General features: G+C 43.6%; 1 protein-coding gene across 2 annotated transcripts in view; it reads right to left on the bottom strand.

Annotated features, from left to right (window-relative positions):
• The window catches only part of TMPRSS7 (transmembrane serine protease 7), a 50,352-nt gene that overhangs the window by 14,951 nt on the left and 12,489 nt on the right, over positions 1–22,912 (bottom strand). For both annotated transcript variants that reach the window (XM_058295856.1, XM_071214824.1), the window contains 3 exons: positions 13,842–13,972; positions 11,836–11,948; positions 7,336–7,442 (listed from right to left, as the gene is read on the bottom strand). In XM_058295856.1, coding sequence (XP_058151839.1) covers positions 7,336–7,442; positions 11,836–11,948; positions 13,842–13,972 — 351 coding nt within the window. The remainder of the gene's footprint in view (positions 1–7,335; positions 7,443–11,835; positions 11,949–13,841; positions 13,973–22,912) is intronic.

Here is a 22,912-nt window from a genome sequence, read left to right on the forward strand (position 1 = left end):
GCCCTTCAAGAGTTTGGTTGTAACAATTGGTGAGCCACAGCCAGGAGACCACAGGACCGCTGGCAGTAGTGGGCATGAGCTCAGAGAAAGGAGAATCTACAGGGGAAATCCCGGGTTGGCCTCTATGTGGGGAGGGGTGGTTGCCCTCCAGGATGAGGGGGGACCACCAAAAGAATACGGGATGCCCAAAAAACTCCAGCGGGTATGTTGGTTCTGCTACAGCAGATTGCTTCTACAAAAACAAAGAAATCTGCTGCTTAGAAGAGTTAAAATCTAGAAAGGGATTTGTGGCCTTCCACCTCCACCTTAGTGTTTAGGTCTCTCTGAGCAACTAGGAGATAGTGATTCAGATGTAGCAACTATAGAAAAATCTTTAAATCATGTTAGGCCACTTGTGAAAGAAAGACTAAATCACAGACACAACATTCTGCATAAACAGAAGTGCTAAACAGGGCATTTGTCAATGAAGCCATGTTTGTAAGAAAATATTCTACTGTAGAGTTAACTGAGATAAGAAAAACATTTCAGCAGCAACTCCACAAAACCCCTGCCGCTTGGATGGTGGAGCTAATGATTATTCATTTAACTACTGAAGAAGTGAAAAAACTTAGCAACATTAGTGTTCTCTGTTCTGTTTCCATGTAATACTATTTAGATCTGTATAGCCACATTAATAAAATTGGTACTGTTAAAGTTTAGTAACTCTGAACCAGACAAATCTAAAAAAAGAAAAAATAGAAAAAAAATGCTAGCAGGTTTTGTAAGACTGCAATTAAAAATATATTAAGTGGACATCGTCATCCCAGGATTCTCAGGATGGAGGAATAAAATACGGATTAGAGTGGACTTACTAGTATTCTACTACAGAATAATTGTAGAAATTATATCACTGATGTGGAGACAGTGGCCACAGGAGTTGCTGAAGGCAGGGAGAGGGAAAAGAGGTATGATATTGGGGCATTTTGGGGACTTGGCATTGTCCTGAATGATATTGCAGGGACAAAGGCAGGACATTATATATCCTGCCATAACCCACTGAATGGACTGGGAGAGAGTGTAAACTACAACATAAACTATAATCCATGCTGTGTAGCAATGCTCCAAAATGTACTCATCAAATGCAATGAATATACCACACTAATGAAAGAAGTTCTCAATGTGGGAGGAGTGGCAGTGTGGGGAGTGGGGTATATGGGAGTCTCTCATATTTTTTATTGTAACATATATATAGTAACATTTTATTGTAACATTATTATGTATCGTTAAAAATAATAATAAATTAAACTTTTTTAAAAATAAAAAATTATATATTACAGGGGAGTGGATGTGGCTTTAGTTGTTGAGCCCCTGCTTCCCAGGACATGGGAGGTCCTGGGTTCAGTTCCCAGTGCCTCCTGAGAAAAAAAAATAGGAACAGACAATAAGCTAAACGACCAAGAAAACCAACTCAGGGGAGCTCACTTGCAGAGAGCCAGCTTTCTGTGTTCAACCCTGAGGCCCCAGTACCTCAAAAAACAAAACAAAACTGGTATTGCATAACAAAACTGAAAGGTTATAATACTTGTGTAAATTGTAGGAGAGTTTAAATGAGATGTTATTTTGACAATGTTTTAAGTTTTAGTTACATTTTATTTGGATGAGAATTTTTATCAAGGTGTTAAAATGAACTTTCAGTTTTGAGTCAATAGCTTCTTCCTGAAATTTGAGTCTAAGTATACTCTTAAAGAGTAATCCAGAATATATAAGTGTTAAATGTCTGTCTGTCTAAACTGCCAAATTAGTGCTTAACTGCATTTATACTGCTCAAGTATTTCTAACTGATTTTGGTTGCTAATAAAAGTGCTTCCAAGAACGAGCTTGCATATTATAGGCACTGATTCCAGAGAAGATCTTAAAATAAATAAAAACCAGAGATGTGAAAAGATGGAGACAGCCATACCAAAGGAGTGAAAATTAGGAGTCAAATTAGTGAGTTTTATGTTTCTATTAGTGTGTCTTAACTCCTTTTGTGTTTGTCTGTTCAGTGTATATTTTCATACCTCTGGATGGTAATATTAAATTAACACATGAAAATTCTTAAAAGCATTTTCTAAACTGAAAAATTATAATAGAAGTGATTAATTCTGAGAAATCATTATTAAGTAGAAATCTAGGAGTTAATAGTAATAACAAAAAGTAACTTATAGTTAATTATAAGAAGTTTGTAAAAGCATCGTCTAAACTGAAGCACTTAAATGGTTAATTCCAGGAAGCCATTATTATACAGAAACCTAAATCGATATTGATAACAAAAAGTAACTCCATAACAGGAAAACCTATCAGAGGCCACCTCAATCTTCACATTAAAGTGGTGGTGGGGGAAGATACTCTTGATTCCATTGGGAATTTCAGATTTTCATAAATAATGGAGAAAGTAGTTTCTCCTGTACTACTAAAGTAAAATACCTGTTAATTAACATCATCATGGTAAAGGTGTAAAAGTGAAAAGTAAAGCACTGAAATAGCTAGGTTCATTTGATATGTTATAAACTGCACTGGAGGTGTTTAGAAAGTATACGAAAACGAAAATAGATAGACTTCAGTATTGTTAAACACTCTTGGGCATTTAAACCAGGCCTTCAGTACACTGCATGGTGCCTCTACATTTGAGTTATTGGTTAGGTTGGTCACTGACCCCTAAAATAATCAAAAGATCTACCACATCTCAGGGCATCGTTCCTGAAGTGGGTGGAAATTACATTTAAGTTTCAGACTTCTGCAGCAGTCAGTGATGGCTTGATATGGCCAGATTTACATTGCCTCCAGACTGGCTCTGTTTCATAGTGCCAGGCTGATGAAACACTGGAGCCTCTCTCTAGGGCTAATGGTGCTGCAGCATGCTGGCTGTGTGAAAGATATACCAAGTGGAACAATAATTACCAGAGTAATGTGAGTAGAACTGAAACAGACACAATTGTCATTATGGCCTGCTGTCATGGAAAGACAACATATTTGGTATCGCAAACCTGGAGCTTAGATCTATTAACTGCAGTTCAAAAAGGAACTTGTGCATTAATTAGTGCATTGATTAGTATTAAGTGCTCTGCCTACATCCTGATGAATATGATAATGTCTTCTATTTTAGATAATATGTAGAGGGAGAGTGAACATTTTAAAAGTCTTGGTAAATTTAATTCATTTTATATTAAGTCACTAATGAATGCACCTGTAATATAAAAGAATGGCTCTCTTAAGTCTTGTCTTTATTTTGCTTGCCACATGTTTATCTTGTTGCTGCCTATATTGTCTTTACAAGTTTATGTCTAGGGCATTGCCTCACCTCATACCTCTCCTAGCTATCCTAGGCATAACCACCATTGTGGGAACTGGGGGTGGCAGTTTCCTAGACAGCATTTGAAACTTACAAGATCAAACTCATCAGCTTCAAGGGGAGGTACCTGGCCTTTCTTTCAAAGGTACCTGGCCTTTCTCATTCCCATGGTCTGATATGTCACAGCTGGCCTCCTTTTTGGGGCCATTGTACCACCATTTTCTTTATCCTTTTAGTAAGACCACGTATCTTCAAAATTCAAACTAAGCTTATTTCTTTCAGAATCAACACCTTCCAGAACAAGGTATTAGTCATATGGGGATTTCACCCAGTTCCAACCATGGTGCAGGACTTGCCTTCCCTCAACCTCAAAAGAATAGCCAGAGAGTTTCACAGTTCATCAGGCAAGGTCTACTGCCCCTGGCCAGCATGAAGCAGCTACAGAAGAATGACTATCTCCCTTCAGCCTCCCCTTAAGAATAAGGGTGTGAACTCTCTGAGGGGGAAGTTGAGGCAGATCATAATAAAGCCCACCAAAGACTCCAGTCACAAGGTCCAGTTTGAAAGTCCTGGACTCAAAATAAGTCCTGGATAACTCCAATCAGAAATGTCTCACCATTTGTTCCCTGAAAGCTGGCAGGTGAAGGTAGAAAGGCAACCGATCAGGGCAGCAAATAGCTGGGGCCCTATGTGTGTCTATGTGGACTCTCCTTATGTCTGAACTAGTTTTTTCTTTTTCTTTTTTTTTTTTTTTATGTTACCGTAGAAAACTCAGAGAATTTAGAAGGGATAACTATATGATATTGGACATCTCCTCATAGGACTCTCTTACCTGGTACTTTGTTATCTACTAATGGAAAGGTTGGTTGTATACAGTTAGACCCTTTACTGTTCCCCAAAATGATCTTTCTTTTCACCCATAAAGCCCTAGCCATTACCTCTCTACAGTGGGCTTCATCAGTAACCCACAATTGAACCCAGTGTTGGGTTTGCAAAGACTTACCATTCTTGGGTGCTACTGGCCTTCCTTGGACCACAACTTCTGAAAATTGGACAACGTGGAACACCTTGTTGGCATGGCAGAATATGACCCATCAACAAGTTTGGAACAAGACCTTCTCAATTAAGAATGAGAGTCAGCTGCCATCTTTCAGTGAGACTTGTAATTATATCTTAAAAAGGCAACAGGTGAATAAGCCCAGTCATTTATTAGGATATGCTGTATATGATGGCTTAGGATGGTCAGTGGCTGAGTCTGTCACCCTAGATTGCATTGCTCCTGTCTGCATGGAATAACAAAAGGGAATCCTTGATGTGGGATGTTTACCCCCCGAAATTGTGTGATTTTACTATCAAGGCTAGTTATACAGTAAAGTGTGCCCCCTAGTGGTTCTACCCATTGACTGTTCTTGTGCCAGGTAGGACTGTAATTGTCACTGAAAGATACATAATGGTTTTAGCTGTTGTCTTTTATACTGTTGCTGTGGAATGTGGACGCAATGCTTGTCCTATGGTCAATGTAGGCCACTAAGTGGGGGTGAGTCCTGCAAGTTCTCCAAGGGGGACAGAGAGCAGACATGAAACTTGAGAGGGTGACATCTTTCACTGGAATCTGTGAGTGACGCCCAAAGAACTTCGGGACCATATACACTCCATGGATCAGACACTGATATTCAGTGGGAGGAGGATAAAGTCAATTTATGAATTTAAGGTTTGAAGGAGGAAAGCAGTCAATGTATCATTCAGAGAGTGCCTTTTGCAATTGACTGAAGTTTAGAACTTGAACTGACACATCAGACCCTGACTTAGGAGGAAGAGAAAGAACCTGGAGGTGGCTACCTGACAAGGAAAGAACCAGAGTCTGGGAGGCCCCTGCAAGTCAAGCAGGCCTTGAGGCAACAGTCTACTCTAGTTGGTCATCTTGGGATCAGAATCCTATGTTTGGAAAGCATGGTGGTTTTATCTGTGTAGTGATTTTCTTTGCACCATCCATTAACATTTAGTAGGATTTTCTTGAAAAGAAGAGCATCACTAAGGGATATTATGGGAGAATCAGGGGAAAGGGATCTTTGTATTCATGCTTAAGCTATTATTTAGAGGAAAGTAGTAAGCAGTATGCAATGGGGCATGGTGATGGCTTCCAGAACTAAAGAAAGGCATGTGAATGACTGGAGAAGCCCAGGAAAAGTCAGTCTACAGGTACAATCACTTTGACAGGTAGGGAAGCTGAGATGGAAGGAGGTAAAAAAAGTTCAAAGGGCAGATAAATAGAACCAGGATTTGGCCCCATGTTTGCCTCATGCTAAACTCTAACACACCAACCAGTCTTCCTTTCGGGAACTTTGTTCTGCTAAAGCTTTGTAGGAATGTCCATTTCCTTAGGGTTCATATACTGCACTCCAGCTGCCCTGAGGGTACACACCCTTCTCCCAAGTTAGCTGAACCACTTGAGATAACTAGGCTTCTTGGTGTCACATTACTTTATTCTTCCCTATTACAGCCTCAATTCCTTCCGGCTAACTTCTCAGCAAGTTGTCAGAAAGATTAGTTCAATTAGATCCTTTCCTTTTTAGATGAAAAGAACTTACAATGGGAAGGGTTGGCATTTTAAATCCTGAGGGAATAACCAGCATCAAGTAAAACTGAAACGATTTCAGCCAGCCCTCAAGATAAAGTGAAGAAGAGGCCCTGCAAAGAAAGTATTTGAGGGCAGAGAGCTTTCCCAGTATTTCTCAGGAGTAATCTGACAGCGCATATTATGGGCTGTTGTGGTTGTTGTCACGTAGAGAATAAATAGTGTCTCATTTTTAAAGCACAGATCTTAGGCCTACAACTTCACAAAATATTTGTAAAGATGTGTTCTCTGGATCTCGGTTTTAATTAGATACCAAAATGTAGTACCTTAAAGCCGTGAGGCACATACTAGAATATTTATCCTACTCAATGTCATTCCAAAGCAATCTTCTTAACATATTAATAATGGTTGATATTTTTGTTGGGCGGTATACATTATTTCATTGAATGTTTACCAAAAATTCCCTTATTAAGTAAGGATCATTACTCCATTTTATAGACTGAAAATCAAAGAGGTGAAACAAATAGGCCAGATTAATCCAGCCACTGAACAAGACTAAAATTTGAACCCACGTTTTCTGACTCCTTCATAAGAGAAGCTTGATCCAAAAATACCTCCAAAAGCTAAGTGTGGTCTTAAAATAATGGATCCAAGAATGCCTTTAAATCAGATAGAAACTATTCCAATGAAATCAGGACTAATGACTATTTTGCATGTAGTCTAAGTGTCTAAAGGAACCGAAAGAAAGTTATTTCAGAAAATCTTTAGAATGGAGAGGTTTCATTCATGGATAACAAATGGACAAAGAATTAGCAAGCAAATTTTCAACCTTGAAAGGATTCTTCTCACCCAGTGACCTGAGAAGATACTTGACTGCCAAGAGAGGGCATCCTCTTTTTTTTTTTTTTTTTTTTTAAGGACTTTGCTTTAAAAGCAAACAAACAACAACAACAAAGGTTCAAAGTAAGGATGAGAATGAGGGTTTACTAGGTTGGTTCAGAAGGCCCAGACACCTAGGTTTCTCTCAGCCTCCTTCTGATCAGCAGCTACTGATGTCCCAACTCTAGGATCAAGCCAGGCCAAATGAGCTTCTTCTTACTGCACTAACTTGGCTAATGGTTCTAACGTTTGCCCCACCAGGACGCCTATTTGCTATTTTCCCCCACAGCTCCAAGACTTGAAAGACTCTCTGCCAAACTACGTTTGTAACGTGTAAAATGTGCACATCCATATCCTAGCACACATCCATATCTGGGCAGCACAAAACCCAGGGACTCCAGAGCCTGGCTTTGAATCCTGGATCACTTCACTTTCTAGCTGAGTGATCTGGAGCAAGTTACTTAATTCCTGTAAATAGTAAAGTGTAAACTCATTAGTAACAAGAAATCCAAGGCTGTGAAATTCCCAGCAAGGCCTTTCATCAGATTCCTTCAGTATGGAAACCACTTACATGTGCTCATTAATTTCCCACCATCCATGGTCACAGCCTTGCACATTCTTCTTGGTTATTGAATAGTTATGGAATTTCAGTGCTAGGCCATGAGTTGATAAGGGAGCCTGTGAAAAATAAACAATAGGTCAGAAAGAAGCTTCATGTGAAGCACATGTTTTAGGCTACCATTTCCTGGCTCACCCAGGATGCATCCCCTTGCTTGCAGTTTTAAGGGCATCTTACTCCTTGTGTCCAGTGGTCCTTGGTGGAATAGACTGGTTCCCCTGAAAAAACCAGGATGAGGGGGAGAGCATGGCGGGGAGGAAAGTGGGCAGTCCAGTGCTCAAGGAGCTGGTAGGACCCATGGTGAGCTGGGTGACATTGGACATATAGATCAGCTTCCAGTTACAGTTTCTTTAAGTTAAATGAGGTTAGCTTTGAAAACCCAATTGTTAATGAGTGCCAGCATTTTCTTCCTTCGGTGAAAATAATATGTTTTATTTAAAGTATAATTCACATTCTTCAGGTACTGAATCCCAGTACCAAAAAAAAAGCTATAACAGAAAGAAGAAATGCAAAAGCATCCCTTTCATATTAAACCTGCATATTTCTGAAGGCAGTGAGGCATGCCTATGTCTTCTTAGAAGAAATCAAACAAAAGAAGGGGCTGCTTCTGTAGTCCATGTACAGATGCACACGCACGCACACTCATGCACATGCACACACACGCACTATGCACTGACCTTCTTATGGTGTTTTATGACATGCACATACTTTATGTCTTTTATGTTACGATTTTCATTTGGCTTTTCTTTTTGACCCAGGAATGATTTAAAATAAAATTTTTACATTTTGAGCGAGTGGAATTTTGGTCCACCCATTTTCAAGTTTTCTAATTCTGTTTTAATTAGATATTTTTGCCTATACTGCTTTTAATTTTTTTAATTTATTAAGGATTTTTGTGATCAAATTTTTGAATATTCTACAGTCCACTTAAAAAAATGGTATTCTGTGTACATGTGTGTCTATGTGTATAATATATAACCACCTCATTATCTGTGTGGTTTACACCTATCCCAGCCTTATTTATTGTTCTCCATTCCCTCTGTCAAAGACCAAGAGAAGGAAATTAAAATCTCTTATTTAAGTATTTGTCCATTTCTCATTTTATTTCCTATACTTCTGCTTTGTACGTATTAACCCTATGTCATTTGGTACATAAATGTCATAATTAGAGTTTCATTGTATATTGCTCCCTTTATCATTATAGTCCTACTTTCTTTTCTCACTGAATGACTTTGCCCTAATTTCAACCTTGCCTGGCACTAAGATTGTGATCCCTGCTTTCTTTTTCTTTACATTTGCCTGGTGTGGTATTGCTCATCCTTTTATTTCGAGAATCACTTTTTTATTCCTATTTGTCTTTTGAAAATAACATATAGTTAAGTTTTGGGTAATACTTCGTGATTCAGTCCTACTGTATTTTTCTTTTAATAGAGGAATTTACCCATTGACTATTACTCTGACAGATTTAGGTTTTAGTTATAATAATACCATGCTTTGTTTTATTGTTTTTGTGTTGTGTGTGCAGTTGTGTATTTACCTCTTTCTACATATATTTAAATATATCAAACTCAGCTCCTCCTTATCTACCTATGAGATGGAATTAATCAGGCACTTTATATTTCTCAACTAGACATCACAACAACCTTGTTAGGAAGGGAGAATGGGTCCCACTTTATGGATGAAGAAACAGAGATTAAAGGAAGATAAGTAACTTTGCTGTGATCAGGAAATGCAAAAACATTCGAACCCCATCCTGTGTTTCTCTGAAGGCCTCCATTTTCCCAGTGTTCCGTGCTGCCTGGAAGCCAACAGTGAAGGGAGGAACAGAAGAAACTGATTGCCTCGTGTTCCCCAAAATACCGGGGCCCATGAGTGCACACATCAATTTTTATTTCCAGTCATTTGATTACTTCTTCACATACACACACAAAAATAGACGCAAAATTTTGTAGTGTAAGAACATTATCAATCCAATTCTCTACCAAGAGGACTGCGTAAGCATTTTCATTATGTTCCACTGCTCCAAAATAAATGATTTTTATGCTACACCACCACCACCAAACCAAAAACGCTCCCGTGGTGAAAGGAAATATATCCCCTTAAACACAGTTTCATTCCCCTGACTGAGAACTGCACACAATCCGATGTTTGTACTCAGACTGGGCAAGATTCACTGCTGATAACCTGCTTGGCCAATTGAATGATGAGGTGCAGTTTCAAAAAATATAACAAGATATTTCAACAAATGAACAAAGAAAATAAAACTGTTACATACACAATTTCCTTATGTGTTGGGTATTTTCAGTGCCCATCCTCCCCCCGACCCCTGCCCTTGTTTTGGGAACTAAGTAAGGGGAGGACCTCTCCTGATCTGGACCTGTTATACTTAAATGTGTACCTGGCCAGTAATGGCAACAGGATACAGGACCGGGTTATCTTCTGGTCGCTGTAATGCTGAAGTGGATGTGGGTACAAAACCTAAGGACCCACCTGAGGCAGCACTGCTTGTGTACTTCCTTCAAGAAGCAGGCAGAGAGGGCTTCCTTCTGCGGAAGCTCGACTATTTCCTTAGTGACACAAGGAGGTGGCCCATGGTAATCCCCGTTTCTGTCTGATGGACCTAAAATGCTGGCACTCATGAGACTGATGACATCGGAGATGAAACAATTTAAAGCACAGATTTGGTTTTTTTCCTTCTAAAATTCTATAATTGAATTTATTACTTAAAAAACCAAAAGAGGGAAATTAATGTTCAGCTAAGTGACTACTGTGAAACACAGGAAAGCTGAACCTCTCTAGGAACCCAGGAAAGGAAGAGGGGCTGAATTATTTTATTTGTGGAGAAGTGATTCCTTCTAATCCTACTTGGATCACTTGAGTGATTTCTGACAAATGATTTGGCCCCACCTCTGTTACTTTACCTATAAAAATGTTAAAAGAAAGAGTGGATGTAGCTCAGTGTTTGAGCACCTGCCTCCCACATTTAAAGTCCTGGGTTCAAACCCCAGTGTTTCCTAAAAAAAAAAAAAAATTAAAAGAATATCTCTCTTACATCAAAACTATGTCTTGAAGAGCAAATAAAAATAAGTGTAATAAAACACTGACTTTCTAGATAAATGTGGACAAAATAATACACCTCTCAGCACTCTTTTTTGTTTTTACTTATTTAATTATTCCTTCATTCCCTGTAGTGTGTAAGCTCCATGAGGGTAAGGATTTTGTTTATTTTGCTACTAGGTGTCCCTAAGTGGTTCCTGACACTTAATAGACACTCATTGAATGAAGAAAGCTTGAGAGAAAAAGATGGACTTTAAGCCCAAGCAAGAGTTCATCTGTCTCAGATAAATAAGACCTTAGAAATAAGTTGAGCTGCAATGGAGAAGTTTGGCAGTTCCTGATCAAAAAGTTAAACATAGAATGACCATGTGACCCAGCAATTCCACTCTTAGGTACATAGCCAGAAGAAAAAACAGAGACTCAAACAGATACTTGTATGCCAATGTTCATAGCACCATTACTCCTTAACAGCCAAGAGGTGGAAGCAACACATATGACCATCAACAGATGAGCAGATTTTAAAAATGTGATATATATATATATATATATATATATATATATATATATATATTAACCATACCACTGTTCAGCCATGAAACATACTACATTTATTTTACTTGTTTGTCATCTGTTTGCCCTAAAGGAAGGTAAGTTCCAGGAGAGCAGGGGTTTTTTCTTTTGTTTTGTTTCTTTCTCATTTCATGGATCCCCAGTATCTAGAATAGTGCTAAGCATATACTAGGCATTCAGGAATAACATGTTGAATGAATGAAAACTATGTGTTGCTTCCTACATATACATAAATGCTCTGCCACAGAATTGGATATGCTGAAAGAGCAAAGGTGATATCCTGCCCTCTCTTTATATTATATTATAGTTAGAAAACAACAAATAGCTTACATTCTAAGATTTAGAAGAAAAAAATGTCAGGAGTACCCTATCTAGCAGAAGAGGGAGATGTATGTCACATAAATCTGCACTTTGGCTTGCTTATACAAATGAAATATCTATACTGACTAGTCCAATCTATTATTTCTTAGTTATCCTTATTCTAATGTTGATCATGGAGTATTTAAAAATTTATAAGTGATACCTATTATAATATAATATATTGTTTTATCCCCCACAACAATGTCTTTACATTTTTAATACAAACAAACAAGATGATAGTTTGGAGATATTAATCTCCGTCTACTAAAAAGCTGTTAATTTTTGGAGAGAGGATTGAAATTACAGGGAATGTTCATGCTCTAGATAGTATTTTTCAATAAAGTTTATATTTCGTGAAATTAGCTAATATTCTTTTGTAATTAAAAAATAAGTTAATTAAATTAAAAATAAATTGCTTTTAAAATAGGATAATATTTTTCTGAGATACAGGTAAAACTAAGTTACCTGAAATTTCCAGGTACACTTGCATTTTGGAGGATAGTAGCTCGGGTAATATGGGCTTGAAATTTTTCCTTCGAAGCCAGTGATTTCTTTGACTAGCACTGTGTTTTCACATTCTGAAAAAAAAAAAAAATCCAGTAACGCACAATGATTCACAGTTGTGAGATTATGGGAAATATGCTTCATACATTTCTTCTACAATAAATGCACACTTCTTTGATCAGCAAGCTTACATTTTAAAAAAACTTTAAATGAATTTTTTCTTTAAAAGAGAGAAATAGCACCCTACAAATATATAGTTAAAAAATGTGCTCTCAAATTCTAAATTTGTTTTTATTTTAGTTATACATCTGTGGGATACTATTGCTTTCTTCAAAAGAGTAGTTTAAATTTTTAAAACACTAAGCTTATTTTGTTCAAATCAGTGTATATTTACTGTTGAAGAAATGTACCCAGTATACAGAGCATGTTGGTCTGTTTCAACTAAGATAATCTAAATGTCTGTTCCTCCTGATAAGGCCATCATTTGACTAGAATGGCAGCTCCTTGAGGGCCATTTTATCTAATTTGTCAATTTTGTTTACCGCTATTTCCCTACCATCTAGATTCATTCCTGTCATATGGTAGATGTTCAACAAATATTTGTTGAATGAATAGACAAATTCCACCACATTTCCAAGATACTTGTGTTTTTAAACTGCTGCGTTAGAGTTGATTCATTACACAGCAGTTATCTCCAACATCTAATTCAATTAATTTTGTTCAATAAAGCAACCCATTTTTCCTTTGGTTTTCTATTAATCTGAAGGAGAAAAACTTACCAAAATATACTACGGCTCTACAATGCAGCTGATCTATAGTTATCTCCACCTATGTAAGCTAAATCCTTCATTCCTCACTTCCTTCTCCCATCCTGATCCTTCTGGCTTTGTTGAGGTTCACAAAGAAGTTGCCAAGACATGACCTGTAAGATCTGACCACTCACATGGCAACAAATATTACAAAAAGACCAGAGTTTCAGTGAAGGCCCATTTTGTTTTACTTCCTCAAGGCAAGTCAAAAAGAGAAGAATGAAGGTAAAATCACCTTTTGCTCACTATCTGACCTAGAAAAAGCCATTAAGTCCTTCGGCTTAGTCCCTACTTGTACCATATTACAGAAAACATTTGAAAACCACAGTGCCAAGGGTTGAAGTTCTTCACCAAGCTGTAAACCCTTTTTAGGACAACACTCACAACATGCATTTCTGTAAATGAGAATTCACCCATACGAATTTCTATAAATGAGAATCCACAGTCTAGGGTGCCAGTTATTGAGAGATTGTCTGTTGGCTCCAAGCCCACCTTTCTCTGCCCTGTGATGCGGAGGCTGGGGCTCCGCCATCCACATTTCTCCTTTGCCTTTTGGCTTCTTGTAGGCTCTGCCAATAGGAGGTGCTAAAGGAAACTAGAAGGCTGGAGGAGAACAGGGCTTCCTGTTTTCTTTCCCTGTGACTGTCTCTCCAGCAACACCACTTCATCACTGCAGCTGCACTTCCTTCCTGTAGCAGGGTTGAGTCCTGTTAGCAGTTTACTCAACTTCCTTTATTGCATCTCCCTGGAAGATAACAGCCTCAGCTGTCTGGCAACCGCTCCTCAAAGGTCTTGGCGCCAGGTGCAGGAGCGCTCGCCTCAAACCCAGAGACACCAGCACCAGCTGAGCAGCAATCCCTCCCCAGAGGTCTGAATTTCACTCCATAGATCCCTTTCTCCAAGCTCTAAATTTTAATAATTCCGCTTTCCTTTGTTTCCCCAGCCTTAGGGGTAAGAGCTGCTTCCTACATTTGTTACAGTCATGACAGTTCTTTGTATTAAATTTTCTCTGCTGAGACAATTAAAATAACTTCTATCTTCTGACAAGACCCTGAGTCAAGGTCCCGGTTAATACCATTAGTATTGCAACACAGCTTCAAGAAAGATAGGCTAAAATGTCATAACAAATTTTTCTCTTTTTAACTGGGGAAGACTTACTTTGTTCTGGAATGACCTCAAAATATGCCTGGATTCCTGATAGCCTCCGTATATGAGGAGATTTAAATACCACCAACATGAGATTATTTGTAGAAACAAATGACATTAATGTTCTGGTGGGTTCACAAATTCTGAAATCAGATAACCAGACAAAATACATTGATAATAGGTTATTTGAGGAGTGGGCCTCAGTCCAACACTAATTCCACACATGTTCTGGGTCATTTATAGTTCTTGTGAATAGACTCCTGTCATCCAGTTCTTCATCGATTACTGGCCACAGGACATGACGGATAGAGGGGAGATGAGAGAGGTACAGAATGTTTTGTTCAGTAAATACCTCCAAAGAGTTTCCCCTATGGCATCACTAGACCCTCCTTGAGAGTAAAAAAGAGTAAAGGCGGGGTGTTTAATGGTTAAGATCATTGACTCTGGACTCAGGAAAACTGAGTTTAAAACTGGCTGAAAAGCACTGGGCAATCAAGGAACTAAATCTTGGTAAGCTCCAGTTTTTTCCCTTCTATGAAATTGTAATAATAATAATAGTATATTCCTCTGAGAATTGTGGTGAGATAATAACTAAATACGTTTGGAAGGATGAGTTGATAATAGTGGTTGAAGAATTGGGAGTTGGAGATGAGTTTACTTTTCAGTGAATATCCTTATATACTATGTGCATCCATCACCAAAGTGTAAATATATATTCACAGACATAAAAACAGTTAAAAATAGATAATCATGTAACTGTTTAGCATGATGTATAATAAATTGGTAAGTCTTAATAAAGTCTATCATTATTTAGTTATCAAAACATTAAGCACCCATAAAAAGATGTCTACTGTTTTGTTTCTATTATTTTTAAGTTAAAAGAATTAGATATGTTTATATGTGTATGCATAATTATATATACACATGAATGTGGGCTCGCTGGCAGCGATTAGCGGCCCACGAGGTCCGGGCAGCCTTCCACGGCTCGGCGGGGAGCCCCTAGGCCAGCGCGTAGGCCTAGGTTCTCCAGGCGTGGGAGACGCGCGGTAAAAACCACGGAGACAGCCTGAGCGCAGGAACAAGTCTGCTTTATTGCGGAAATACACTTGGTTATATAGGGTTGGGTGGAGGGAGGGGCAGGAGCTGGGGCGGATTACTACAGGGCGGTAGTGGATAGGCGGAGTTGTGCAGGCGGCTATGAGGTAGGCAGTAGCTGGGGAAGAAGGCAGATTATATGTTGGCAACGTGGGCGGGACTGGCGGGAAGGACAGCAATGGCTGGAGGAAGGAGATAACAAAGGCTGGGGGAAGGGATGGAGGGAGGCAGCAACAACTGCTCCTTCTGTTTTTTAAAGGAAAGTAAAAGAAGACAAAGTATTAGGCTGGGGGGGATGAGGGGTAAAGGGGGCGGGATTGACTGGTGATGGGCCGATGGCATATCATTTGGCCAGAATGTATGCATAGCCCTTAGGGTTGGCACGTGCCGGTGCTAGACGGAATATCTAACCTGATGTTGCGCACACTTCTTCGGGGTGGATAGCGCTGTGGCTAGCTTAATTGCGAAGAATTCTCAGACATATAGCAATAAAGGGGGGCGGGGGGTACACCCAAGCCCTTTGCGTCGAGGGAAGCGAACCCGTGCCGACGGCTAGAGTCAGAGAGCTTCACAGCAAGCAGCTTTACAGGCGGGAGATGAGGTGGGAAGAGGGGTGAGGATGTGGTCGAGATTGAGGAATGGAATCAGAGGCAACAAGACGTTGGTAATGGATCTGAACAAATGAGGAGAATACACTGTCAGCATGATCTTTGGCAAGGCGAATAATTCGTCGAATGGCCCAGGGGCCAACTGTGAGACCTAGGATGATGAGCAGAACTGGGGTTAGCAACGGGAGGAGATAGGGGAGGAGGGGCTGCAGGAAGCCCCAGGGGCCGGCAGTTTGGGCTCGTTCAAGTCGGCGTTGGTTGAGACCTTTTTCAAGTTCTTTTAAGCTAGAGTCTACTAAGCCGGTATAGTTAGCATAAACGCAGCATTCTTCTCCTAGAGCAGCACATAGGCCACCTTCTTTAAGGAGGAGGAGGTCAAGGCCTCGGCGGTTTTGCAGGACAACTTCAGAGAGAGAATTAAGAGAGTCTTTAAGGTATTTGACTGCATCACGGAGGTAGATGATATCAGAGTCTACTGCTTGTCTGAGGTTTTGGAGGGCGGAGGTTTGTGTGGCTAGAGCTGCAACACCAGTGGCAGCTCCAGCTGTAGCTAGGAGGGTAGTGACAGTGAGCACAGCAGTAATAGGTTCGCGTTTGTGGAGGTAGATAGCTTCTTGCGTGTGATCAAAGGCTTCAAAGAAATGTAGAGGAGTGCGATAGATAACTCGAGGCGTGAGAAGGATGAGAACACACGTTTCTTTGGTTTTGTTAAGTGTGGCAACAGATAAGCATGGAGTAAGTCCCGTGGAGGAGCAGAGCCATTGGGTGGTGTTTAGGGGAACTAAATATTTGGCAGAGATGTGTGGGGAGGTATAGTTGGCACAGACGGTAAGGCTAGGAGTGTGGGAAGAACGGGGGTGAATGCATATACCCTTGGAAGAGATGTGCGTAAAAGTGAGTGAGATATGAGTAGATTGATCCCAATTGCAGGAAGAGGGGGAATCATCGGTGGAGGAAATAAAGAGTGGCGCGGGAATAGCAAGTGGATCATAGAGGGGAGGCTGGGGGAAAGACATAACCAGCAAGAGCGAGTGAGGTTGGGGTGGGAGGAGTTTAGAGAAACGTATGAAGCTTTAATCAAGTTGATGAGGGGGCTGGAGTACTTAGTGGGAGGCAACTGAAGGCTGACAGGCGATGAGGCGCGAAACGATGAAGAGGGAAGGGGGGACGCGGAAGGGGTGGCAGATGTAGGAGGTGGTGGGTTGAGAAACCGGTTTGGGCCGATGTTTGCTGGGCGACTGGAGGGGGGTCTTTTCCGGATTGTGAAAAAGGCTCCTGAATCGTAACCGGTCATGTATAGACGGATTCCCCATGTATGACCCACGAGCCAAGTGTCTGCGGAGGGGTCTTTGACGAGGAAGGAGACATTTGGGCGTTGGGGGGACAGTTGTATACTGAGCAGGTAGAGGTTAGGATCTTTGTTAGAGGGTTTAGCCCAACCAACAGCCATGGTTTCACATCTCCATGAGGGACAGAAGAAATGCGCGGGGTCGTGGCAGGAAGTGGAGGAGGAAGCAATGGAGGAGGGGCAGATGTAGTAGCCAGAAATAGGGGGGCCCTGAGGGCCGGCAATGGCGTATGCTCCGCCACCGTAACAGCCCTGGCCCTGGCATCCTGGATAGCAGTCAGGAGCTTGGCCAGTCAGGCTACAAAGGTGGAGTGAAAAGGAGGGTGCCCCTGCAGTGACGTTGAAGGCGAGAACTGCATCTGATTTCCAGTCAGAGAGGGTCCAGTTAAATGGCTGATGGGATGAATAGCTCTGGGCAGAGGAGGCTAGGGACAACATGAGAATGAGGAGATGAATGAGACGAGGGAGGGTAGGGGAACAAGGGGTGGGTGTGTGAACAGAGCGGGCCTGTCGGAGGAGCTGGAGAACTTGGCGTTCGATGGGGTCATCATCTTCAAGAGAAAGTCAGCTTAGGCGGTGGGCAAAGAAGCGTTGTCGACGTCATTCGCGGCGAGAGAGAGCTGGTGTGGTCCCCATGGGCGACGGTGTTGGGGTAGTAGGCTCAGATGAATGTACTTGGGGGCGCATAGTGGTCATGGGAGAAGGACTACAAGAGAGATGAGGATAGCAATTAGAAGCAGCCAGGCAACAGCGAGGAGAAGACGTTGACGAAGGTTCCAGTCTGTTGGGGCTGTGGCTGTGAGACAGACAGCTGAAAAGATTGTTAGAAAAATGAAAATTGCAAGAAAAAAGCAAAGTAAGAGTGGGTGGGAGGGGAGCTTGAGGAGCATTTGCACGGTGAGTTCCCTTTATTGATAGGTTATAAGGCACGTTTTGGTGAAGGTCAGGCGCTTGTCAACGGCGGGTGATGGAGGCAGCAAAGGCTTCTCTTGTGCAGAGTTGGGTCCTTTGAAAGATCTGAAATGACAAAAAGGAAAAAAGAGCCCCCATAGAGGAGGGGCAATCAGCAGAAAGAAACTTAGAGAGAGCACTTATTGGAATAGAAACATTTTTAGGAGGGGGCTTGGCCGATGTCTCAATCATTGCCATTAGCATTGTGTTCTGGTATCAAAGGACGTGGGATGTCTTCGGGGTCTGGCGCTAGTGGGCGCGGGATATCATCTAGGTCAAGCTGCTGTGTTGCAGGCCGGATGTACCGTCCTGGGACCCAAAGAGGCTGTCGTTCTGTTTCTGGGAAAATACAGGCGAACCCTCTTCCTTGTGCTAGTAGAGGGGCAGGTTCTTCTTGCCAGCGATTGGAAGCTGGGTCTTTCCAGTAGACCACAGGAGTTTGAGAAGGCGGCCACATAGGTCCCCAATGCTTATGCGTGGGAGAGAGTCCTTGACTATCAAAAGTTAGGAGATTGTGATGGATGAGACAAGCTGTTACAACATCTGCTGGAGCTTTGTGGGGAGAGGAGGTTCTCTCCTTTTGAATGAGCAGCTTGAGCTGTTGGTGAGTGCGTTCGACAATTCCTTGTCCTTGTGGGTTATATGGGATGCCGAAGTGATGTGTGATGCGATACATCTGCACAAAATTGGCAAAGGAAGCACTGCGGTATGCTGGTCCGTTATCTGTTTTGAGGTCCCATGGGACCCCCATAAACAGAATGGCTTGGCGAAGAGCTTTGATGCAATGTTTGGCACTCTCCCCTGCGAGGGGCACCGCGTAGCACAGATGGGAAAAGGTGTCAATGGCTACGTGAAGATACTTGAAGCGGCCGAAGGCGCTGACATGAGTGACATCTAACTGCCACCGCGAGTTAGGCCGGAGGCCGCGAGGGTTGACACCTCGGGGCTGCAGGGGCCCCAGAGGGAGGAGAGGGGCGCACACGCGGCACGAGCGCACTAGGTGTTTGCAGGTTTCAGCGGGTAATTCTGGATAGAGCTTGCGAATTGTCCGCGCCAAGTAATGAAACCGCGAGTGCAGCAACTTAGCGTGGTTGATGGGGTCTCCAAGCAGATTTTCATCCACAACATAATCTTTGCAGGCTAAAGGAAATACTTTAAAGCTTGACACCGCCACATCGGCAAGGTCGTTGCCGTGGGCAAGGGGCCCCGGAAGGTTGGAATGACTTCGCAAATGTGTGATGAACCAGGGCTGCTGTCTCGTTTCAAGTAAGCGCTGCATGAAGGAAAGCGCTTGGTCAATGTTTGAATCGCCTGGCAAAAAGGTGGCAAGTGGCAGGCTGCGGCAAACTTGTAGCGTGTATAGGCTGTCTGTAAAGATATTGAGAGGCTGGCTTGGGTGGAGATTGAGGACCGCTGCGACCGCTAGGAGCTCGCCTACTTGAACAGAAAAGTCATTGGCGAATACTAAGTGCTGGGGCTCAGGTTTTCCAGGAGTGTAGATAACGGCTGCAAACGCTATTTTTGAGGCGTCTGTGAAGGCAGTGATGGCTGATGGAATGGGGTTCCGCGCAGGCAACGGGCGGAACGGGTTAGAGAATGCTAACTGAGACACCCCTTGCAGCAAACGGTGATGAGGGTAGTGATTATCAAAGGAGCCGCGAAAGAGCTCTACCAAGCTCTGCATCTGGGTATTGTTCATAATAAGGGAAGAAACTTCTTTGGCATCAAGAGGCCAAACAATAGTGTGTGGCGGGATACCATACGTTTGTATGGAAAGGAGGACTAAGTCAGTAGCCAACGCAATCCAGGCCCTTAGGAAAGGGCAGATTTTTGGGAGCTTGCTCTTTGACGTGTGCAGAAAAAGAAGAGGACCATCTTGCCACAGGAGACCTGTCGGGGTGACCAGTGTCGGCAGAACCAGGGCAAAGATTGGAAGATCTGGAGAGAATCGCTCGAGGCGACATTGCTGAAGCGCATCACTGACTTGTTGGACGGCTTCTTGCGCAGCGCGGGTGATGGTGATCTTTTGCCGGACTGCAGCAGGTGGGCTATCTTTGGTTTGCAGAAGCTCGAAAAGAGGCTGCATTTGTGCTGTCGTGATGGGAAGTGCTGATCGAAGCCAATTGATTTGCCCACAAAGTTGCTGAAGTTCAGTCAGTGTCATAGTGGGAGAGATGTGCAGCCGAGGGCTTGACGGTTGTATGGAGTGATGGAAATGAAAGCCCAAGAATTGAAAAGGAGGTTTGAGGTTTATTTTGTCTGACTGTACGGTAAGCCCGAGACTCGAAAGGTTGGTCATCACTGCAGAAAGCAGGTCATTGAGAAGGGTGCTAGAACTCGCTGCTAAGAGAAGATCGTCCATATAATGGATGATGTATGTTTCTTCAGGCTGGAAATGAGAGCGCAGCAGCTCGAGGGCACAGTTGACATAAAGCTGGCACATGGTGGGGCTATTCCGCATACCTTGTGGTAGCACTCTCCACTGGAATCGGCGTGCTGCGCCCTGGTTGTTGGTGCGTGGGACTGTAAATGCAAATCGTGGGCAGTCCCGCGGGTGAAGAGGAATGGAGAAAAAACAGTCCTTGATGTCGATGGTCGCCGCATGAAAATGCTGGGGGACTGCAGTAGGATGGGGGCAGCCTGGCTGAGGTGACCCCATCAGCTTGATGTGCTTGTTGATTTCTCGAAGGTCGTGGAGAAGGCGGAACTTGCTAGTGTTTTTCTTGTTAATGACAAAGATTGGTGAGTTGTAGGGACTGGTGGACGGCTCAATGTGCCCCGCTTGTAGTTGTTCCTCGACGAGGGCAGAGAGAGCCTGTCACTTGTGCACGGGCAAGGGCCACTGCTCGACCCAGATGGGCTCCTCTGTGTCCCATTCCAGAGGGATAGGGTCAGGTCTTGAGACAGGAGCAGTGGCCCCTAGAAGGGGGGGGCAGCGCGGCTGAGAAGGCTTCTGTGGTGATTCGAGCTTTTAGCTGGCTGAGGACATCTCGTCCCCACAGGATGGTTTGAACTGAGGAAAGGACGAGTGGACGAATTTGGCCTTCGTGACCTTCTCGATTGTTCCAATGCAAAGGCTGTGATGTCTTCCAGGAGGTAGCAGCTCCCGTGGCGCCAATGACTTGAGGGCCGGTCTCGAGGGGCCAGTGGTTGAAGGCAGCGATTTCAAAGGGAATATAAGAGATTTCAGCACCAGAGTCTAAGAGCCCTTCAAGCCACTGCCCGTTGATTTTGAGCTCGAGGGAAGGTTTCTGGTGACGTGTGATAGGCATTGTCCACATTAGGGCTTTGGAGCTCTCTTGAAGGCCTCTTGGGAGAGGGGCTGAGGCCTGCCCCGTTGGAAGTTTAAAGGCTGTTGCGAGGAACAGCAATCGCGAGCCCAATGGTACCCTTTTCCACAGCGCGGGCATGGTGTGGGGGGGCCTCTCGGTCGGCGCAGTGCCTCGGCAGGGCGGGGAGCCGCTTGTTGAGGGCACTTGCAGATGAAATGACCAGGTTGACCGCATCGAAAGCAGGCAGAAGCAGAGGCAGAGGACACAGCCATGGCGGAGGCGAAGGCAGTAGTAAGCGCTTTAGTTTGAGGGTCAATATCTCGGCAGGCTAAGACCCACTCGTGTAACTGCTTGTCGCGAAGAGGGAGGATGACAGTCCGGAAGGGTGCGAGGCATCCGTCAAGAATAAGCTCTTTTGCTAACATAAATTGGGCGTCTTCATTGGTGATTTTCCGCTGACAGGCTTCTAGAACGCGTGCGACAAACGCGGGAAAGGTCTCTTGTGGGTCTTGAAGCATCTGCGCAAATTTGGTAGATTGCTTGGAGGAGACTAGCGAAAATGACCGCTGGACAAGGTTCTTTGCTCGTTGCCAAAACCCTGGATCTATATTGACATAAGACTGAGGATTAGCAAAGCAGTTGATTCCGGTGTAGGCGTCCGGTGGATCTCTGACACCGATGCGGGCGTTCTCTGCTACTTGCTGCTCAACAGCATGCTGATAATAGGCACGCCATTCAAGAAACTGACCGGGCTGAAGGTTGGCGCGGGCTAAGGAAATCCAGTCATAGGGGAGCGCAAGTTGAACTCCCAGTTCTTCTAACAATTGTTGGACATATGGGCTACCTATACCATCTTCTTTCACGGCCTTTCGCAGTGTCTTGATCTCTTCGGCCGTAAAGGGAAGCCAGGTCTGAGGGCGTTGTGGCGTAGGCAGCGGGTTGAGCGGGTAAAGCTGAGGGGCGGAAGGGTGCGCTCTTCCGGAGTCGCCGTTATATGGTGGTGGCGAGGGATGAGCGGTAGCGGGAAACAAGTGAGGGAGTGGCAGCTTAGCAGCGTCAAGGCGGCAACAAGCTGGTGGCGGGACCCTTTTGAGCGTCGGACAAGATGGCGGTGAAGCCACGTCATTTCCGGGAGCCGGCCAAGATGGCGGCGGAGTTACATCATTTCCGGGGGCTGGCCAAGATGGCGGCGAAGCTACATCATTTCCGGGGGCCGGCCAAGATGGCGGCGAAGCTACATCATTTCCGGGGGCCGGCCAAGATGGCGGCGAAGCTACATCATTTCCGGGGGCCGGCCAAGATGGCGGTGAAGCTACATCATTTCCGGGGGCCGGCCCGGGGGATGACGAGACAGGAAGGGGCGGGTAAAGGCGAGAGGAAGCGCCTTTGTTCCCGCCGGCGGGCTCTAATCCGGGTGAGGAAGAAGCAGGAAGCACGCCATCTTGGGCAGGGGTGGAGGAAGGAGGAGGAGGTCCGCCATTCTGAGGAGCCACAGAAACGGTTTCTGTAGGCGGCGGGGAGCGCGAGCAGGGAGGCTCGCGCTCGAGAGCTGCGGCGAGCTGGTCAGACAGAGAATTCATGTCTCTAAGATCATCGGGCTCATAATCATTGGGTTGTTTAATCGATTTGTCCCGGATGACTTCGGATGGTGCACCAAGGAGGCAGGCACGAACGGCCACAAGAGTAGGCAGCAGGCCGGGCGGAAAAGACCGCCTTTCATGCTCTATGGCAGAGGTAACTCGATCTATTAGCCGTGAGTACGTGTCCGGGCTCCAGAGCTGGCAGGTGGCGAGCCACGGATTGAAGGGG

This window comes from Dasypus novemcinctus, chromosome 4, assembly GCF_030445035.2.
Source record: "Dasypus novemcinctus isolate mDasNov1 chromosome 4, mDasNov1.1.hap2, whole genome shotgun sequence".
NCBI classification, from domain to species: domain Eukaryota; kingdom Metazoa; phylum Chordata; class Mammalia; order Cingulata; family Dasypodidae; genus Dasypus; species Dasypus novemcinctus.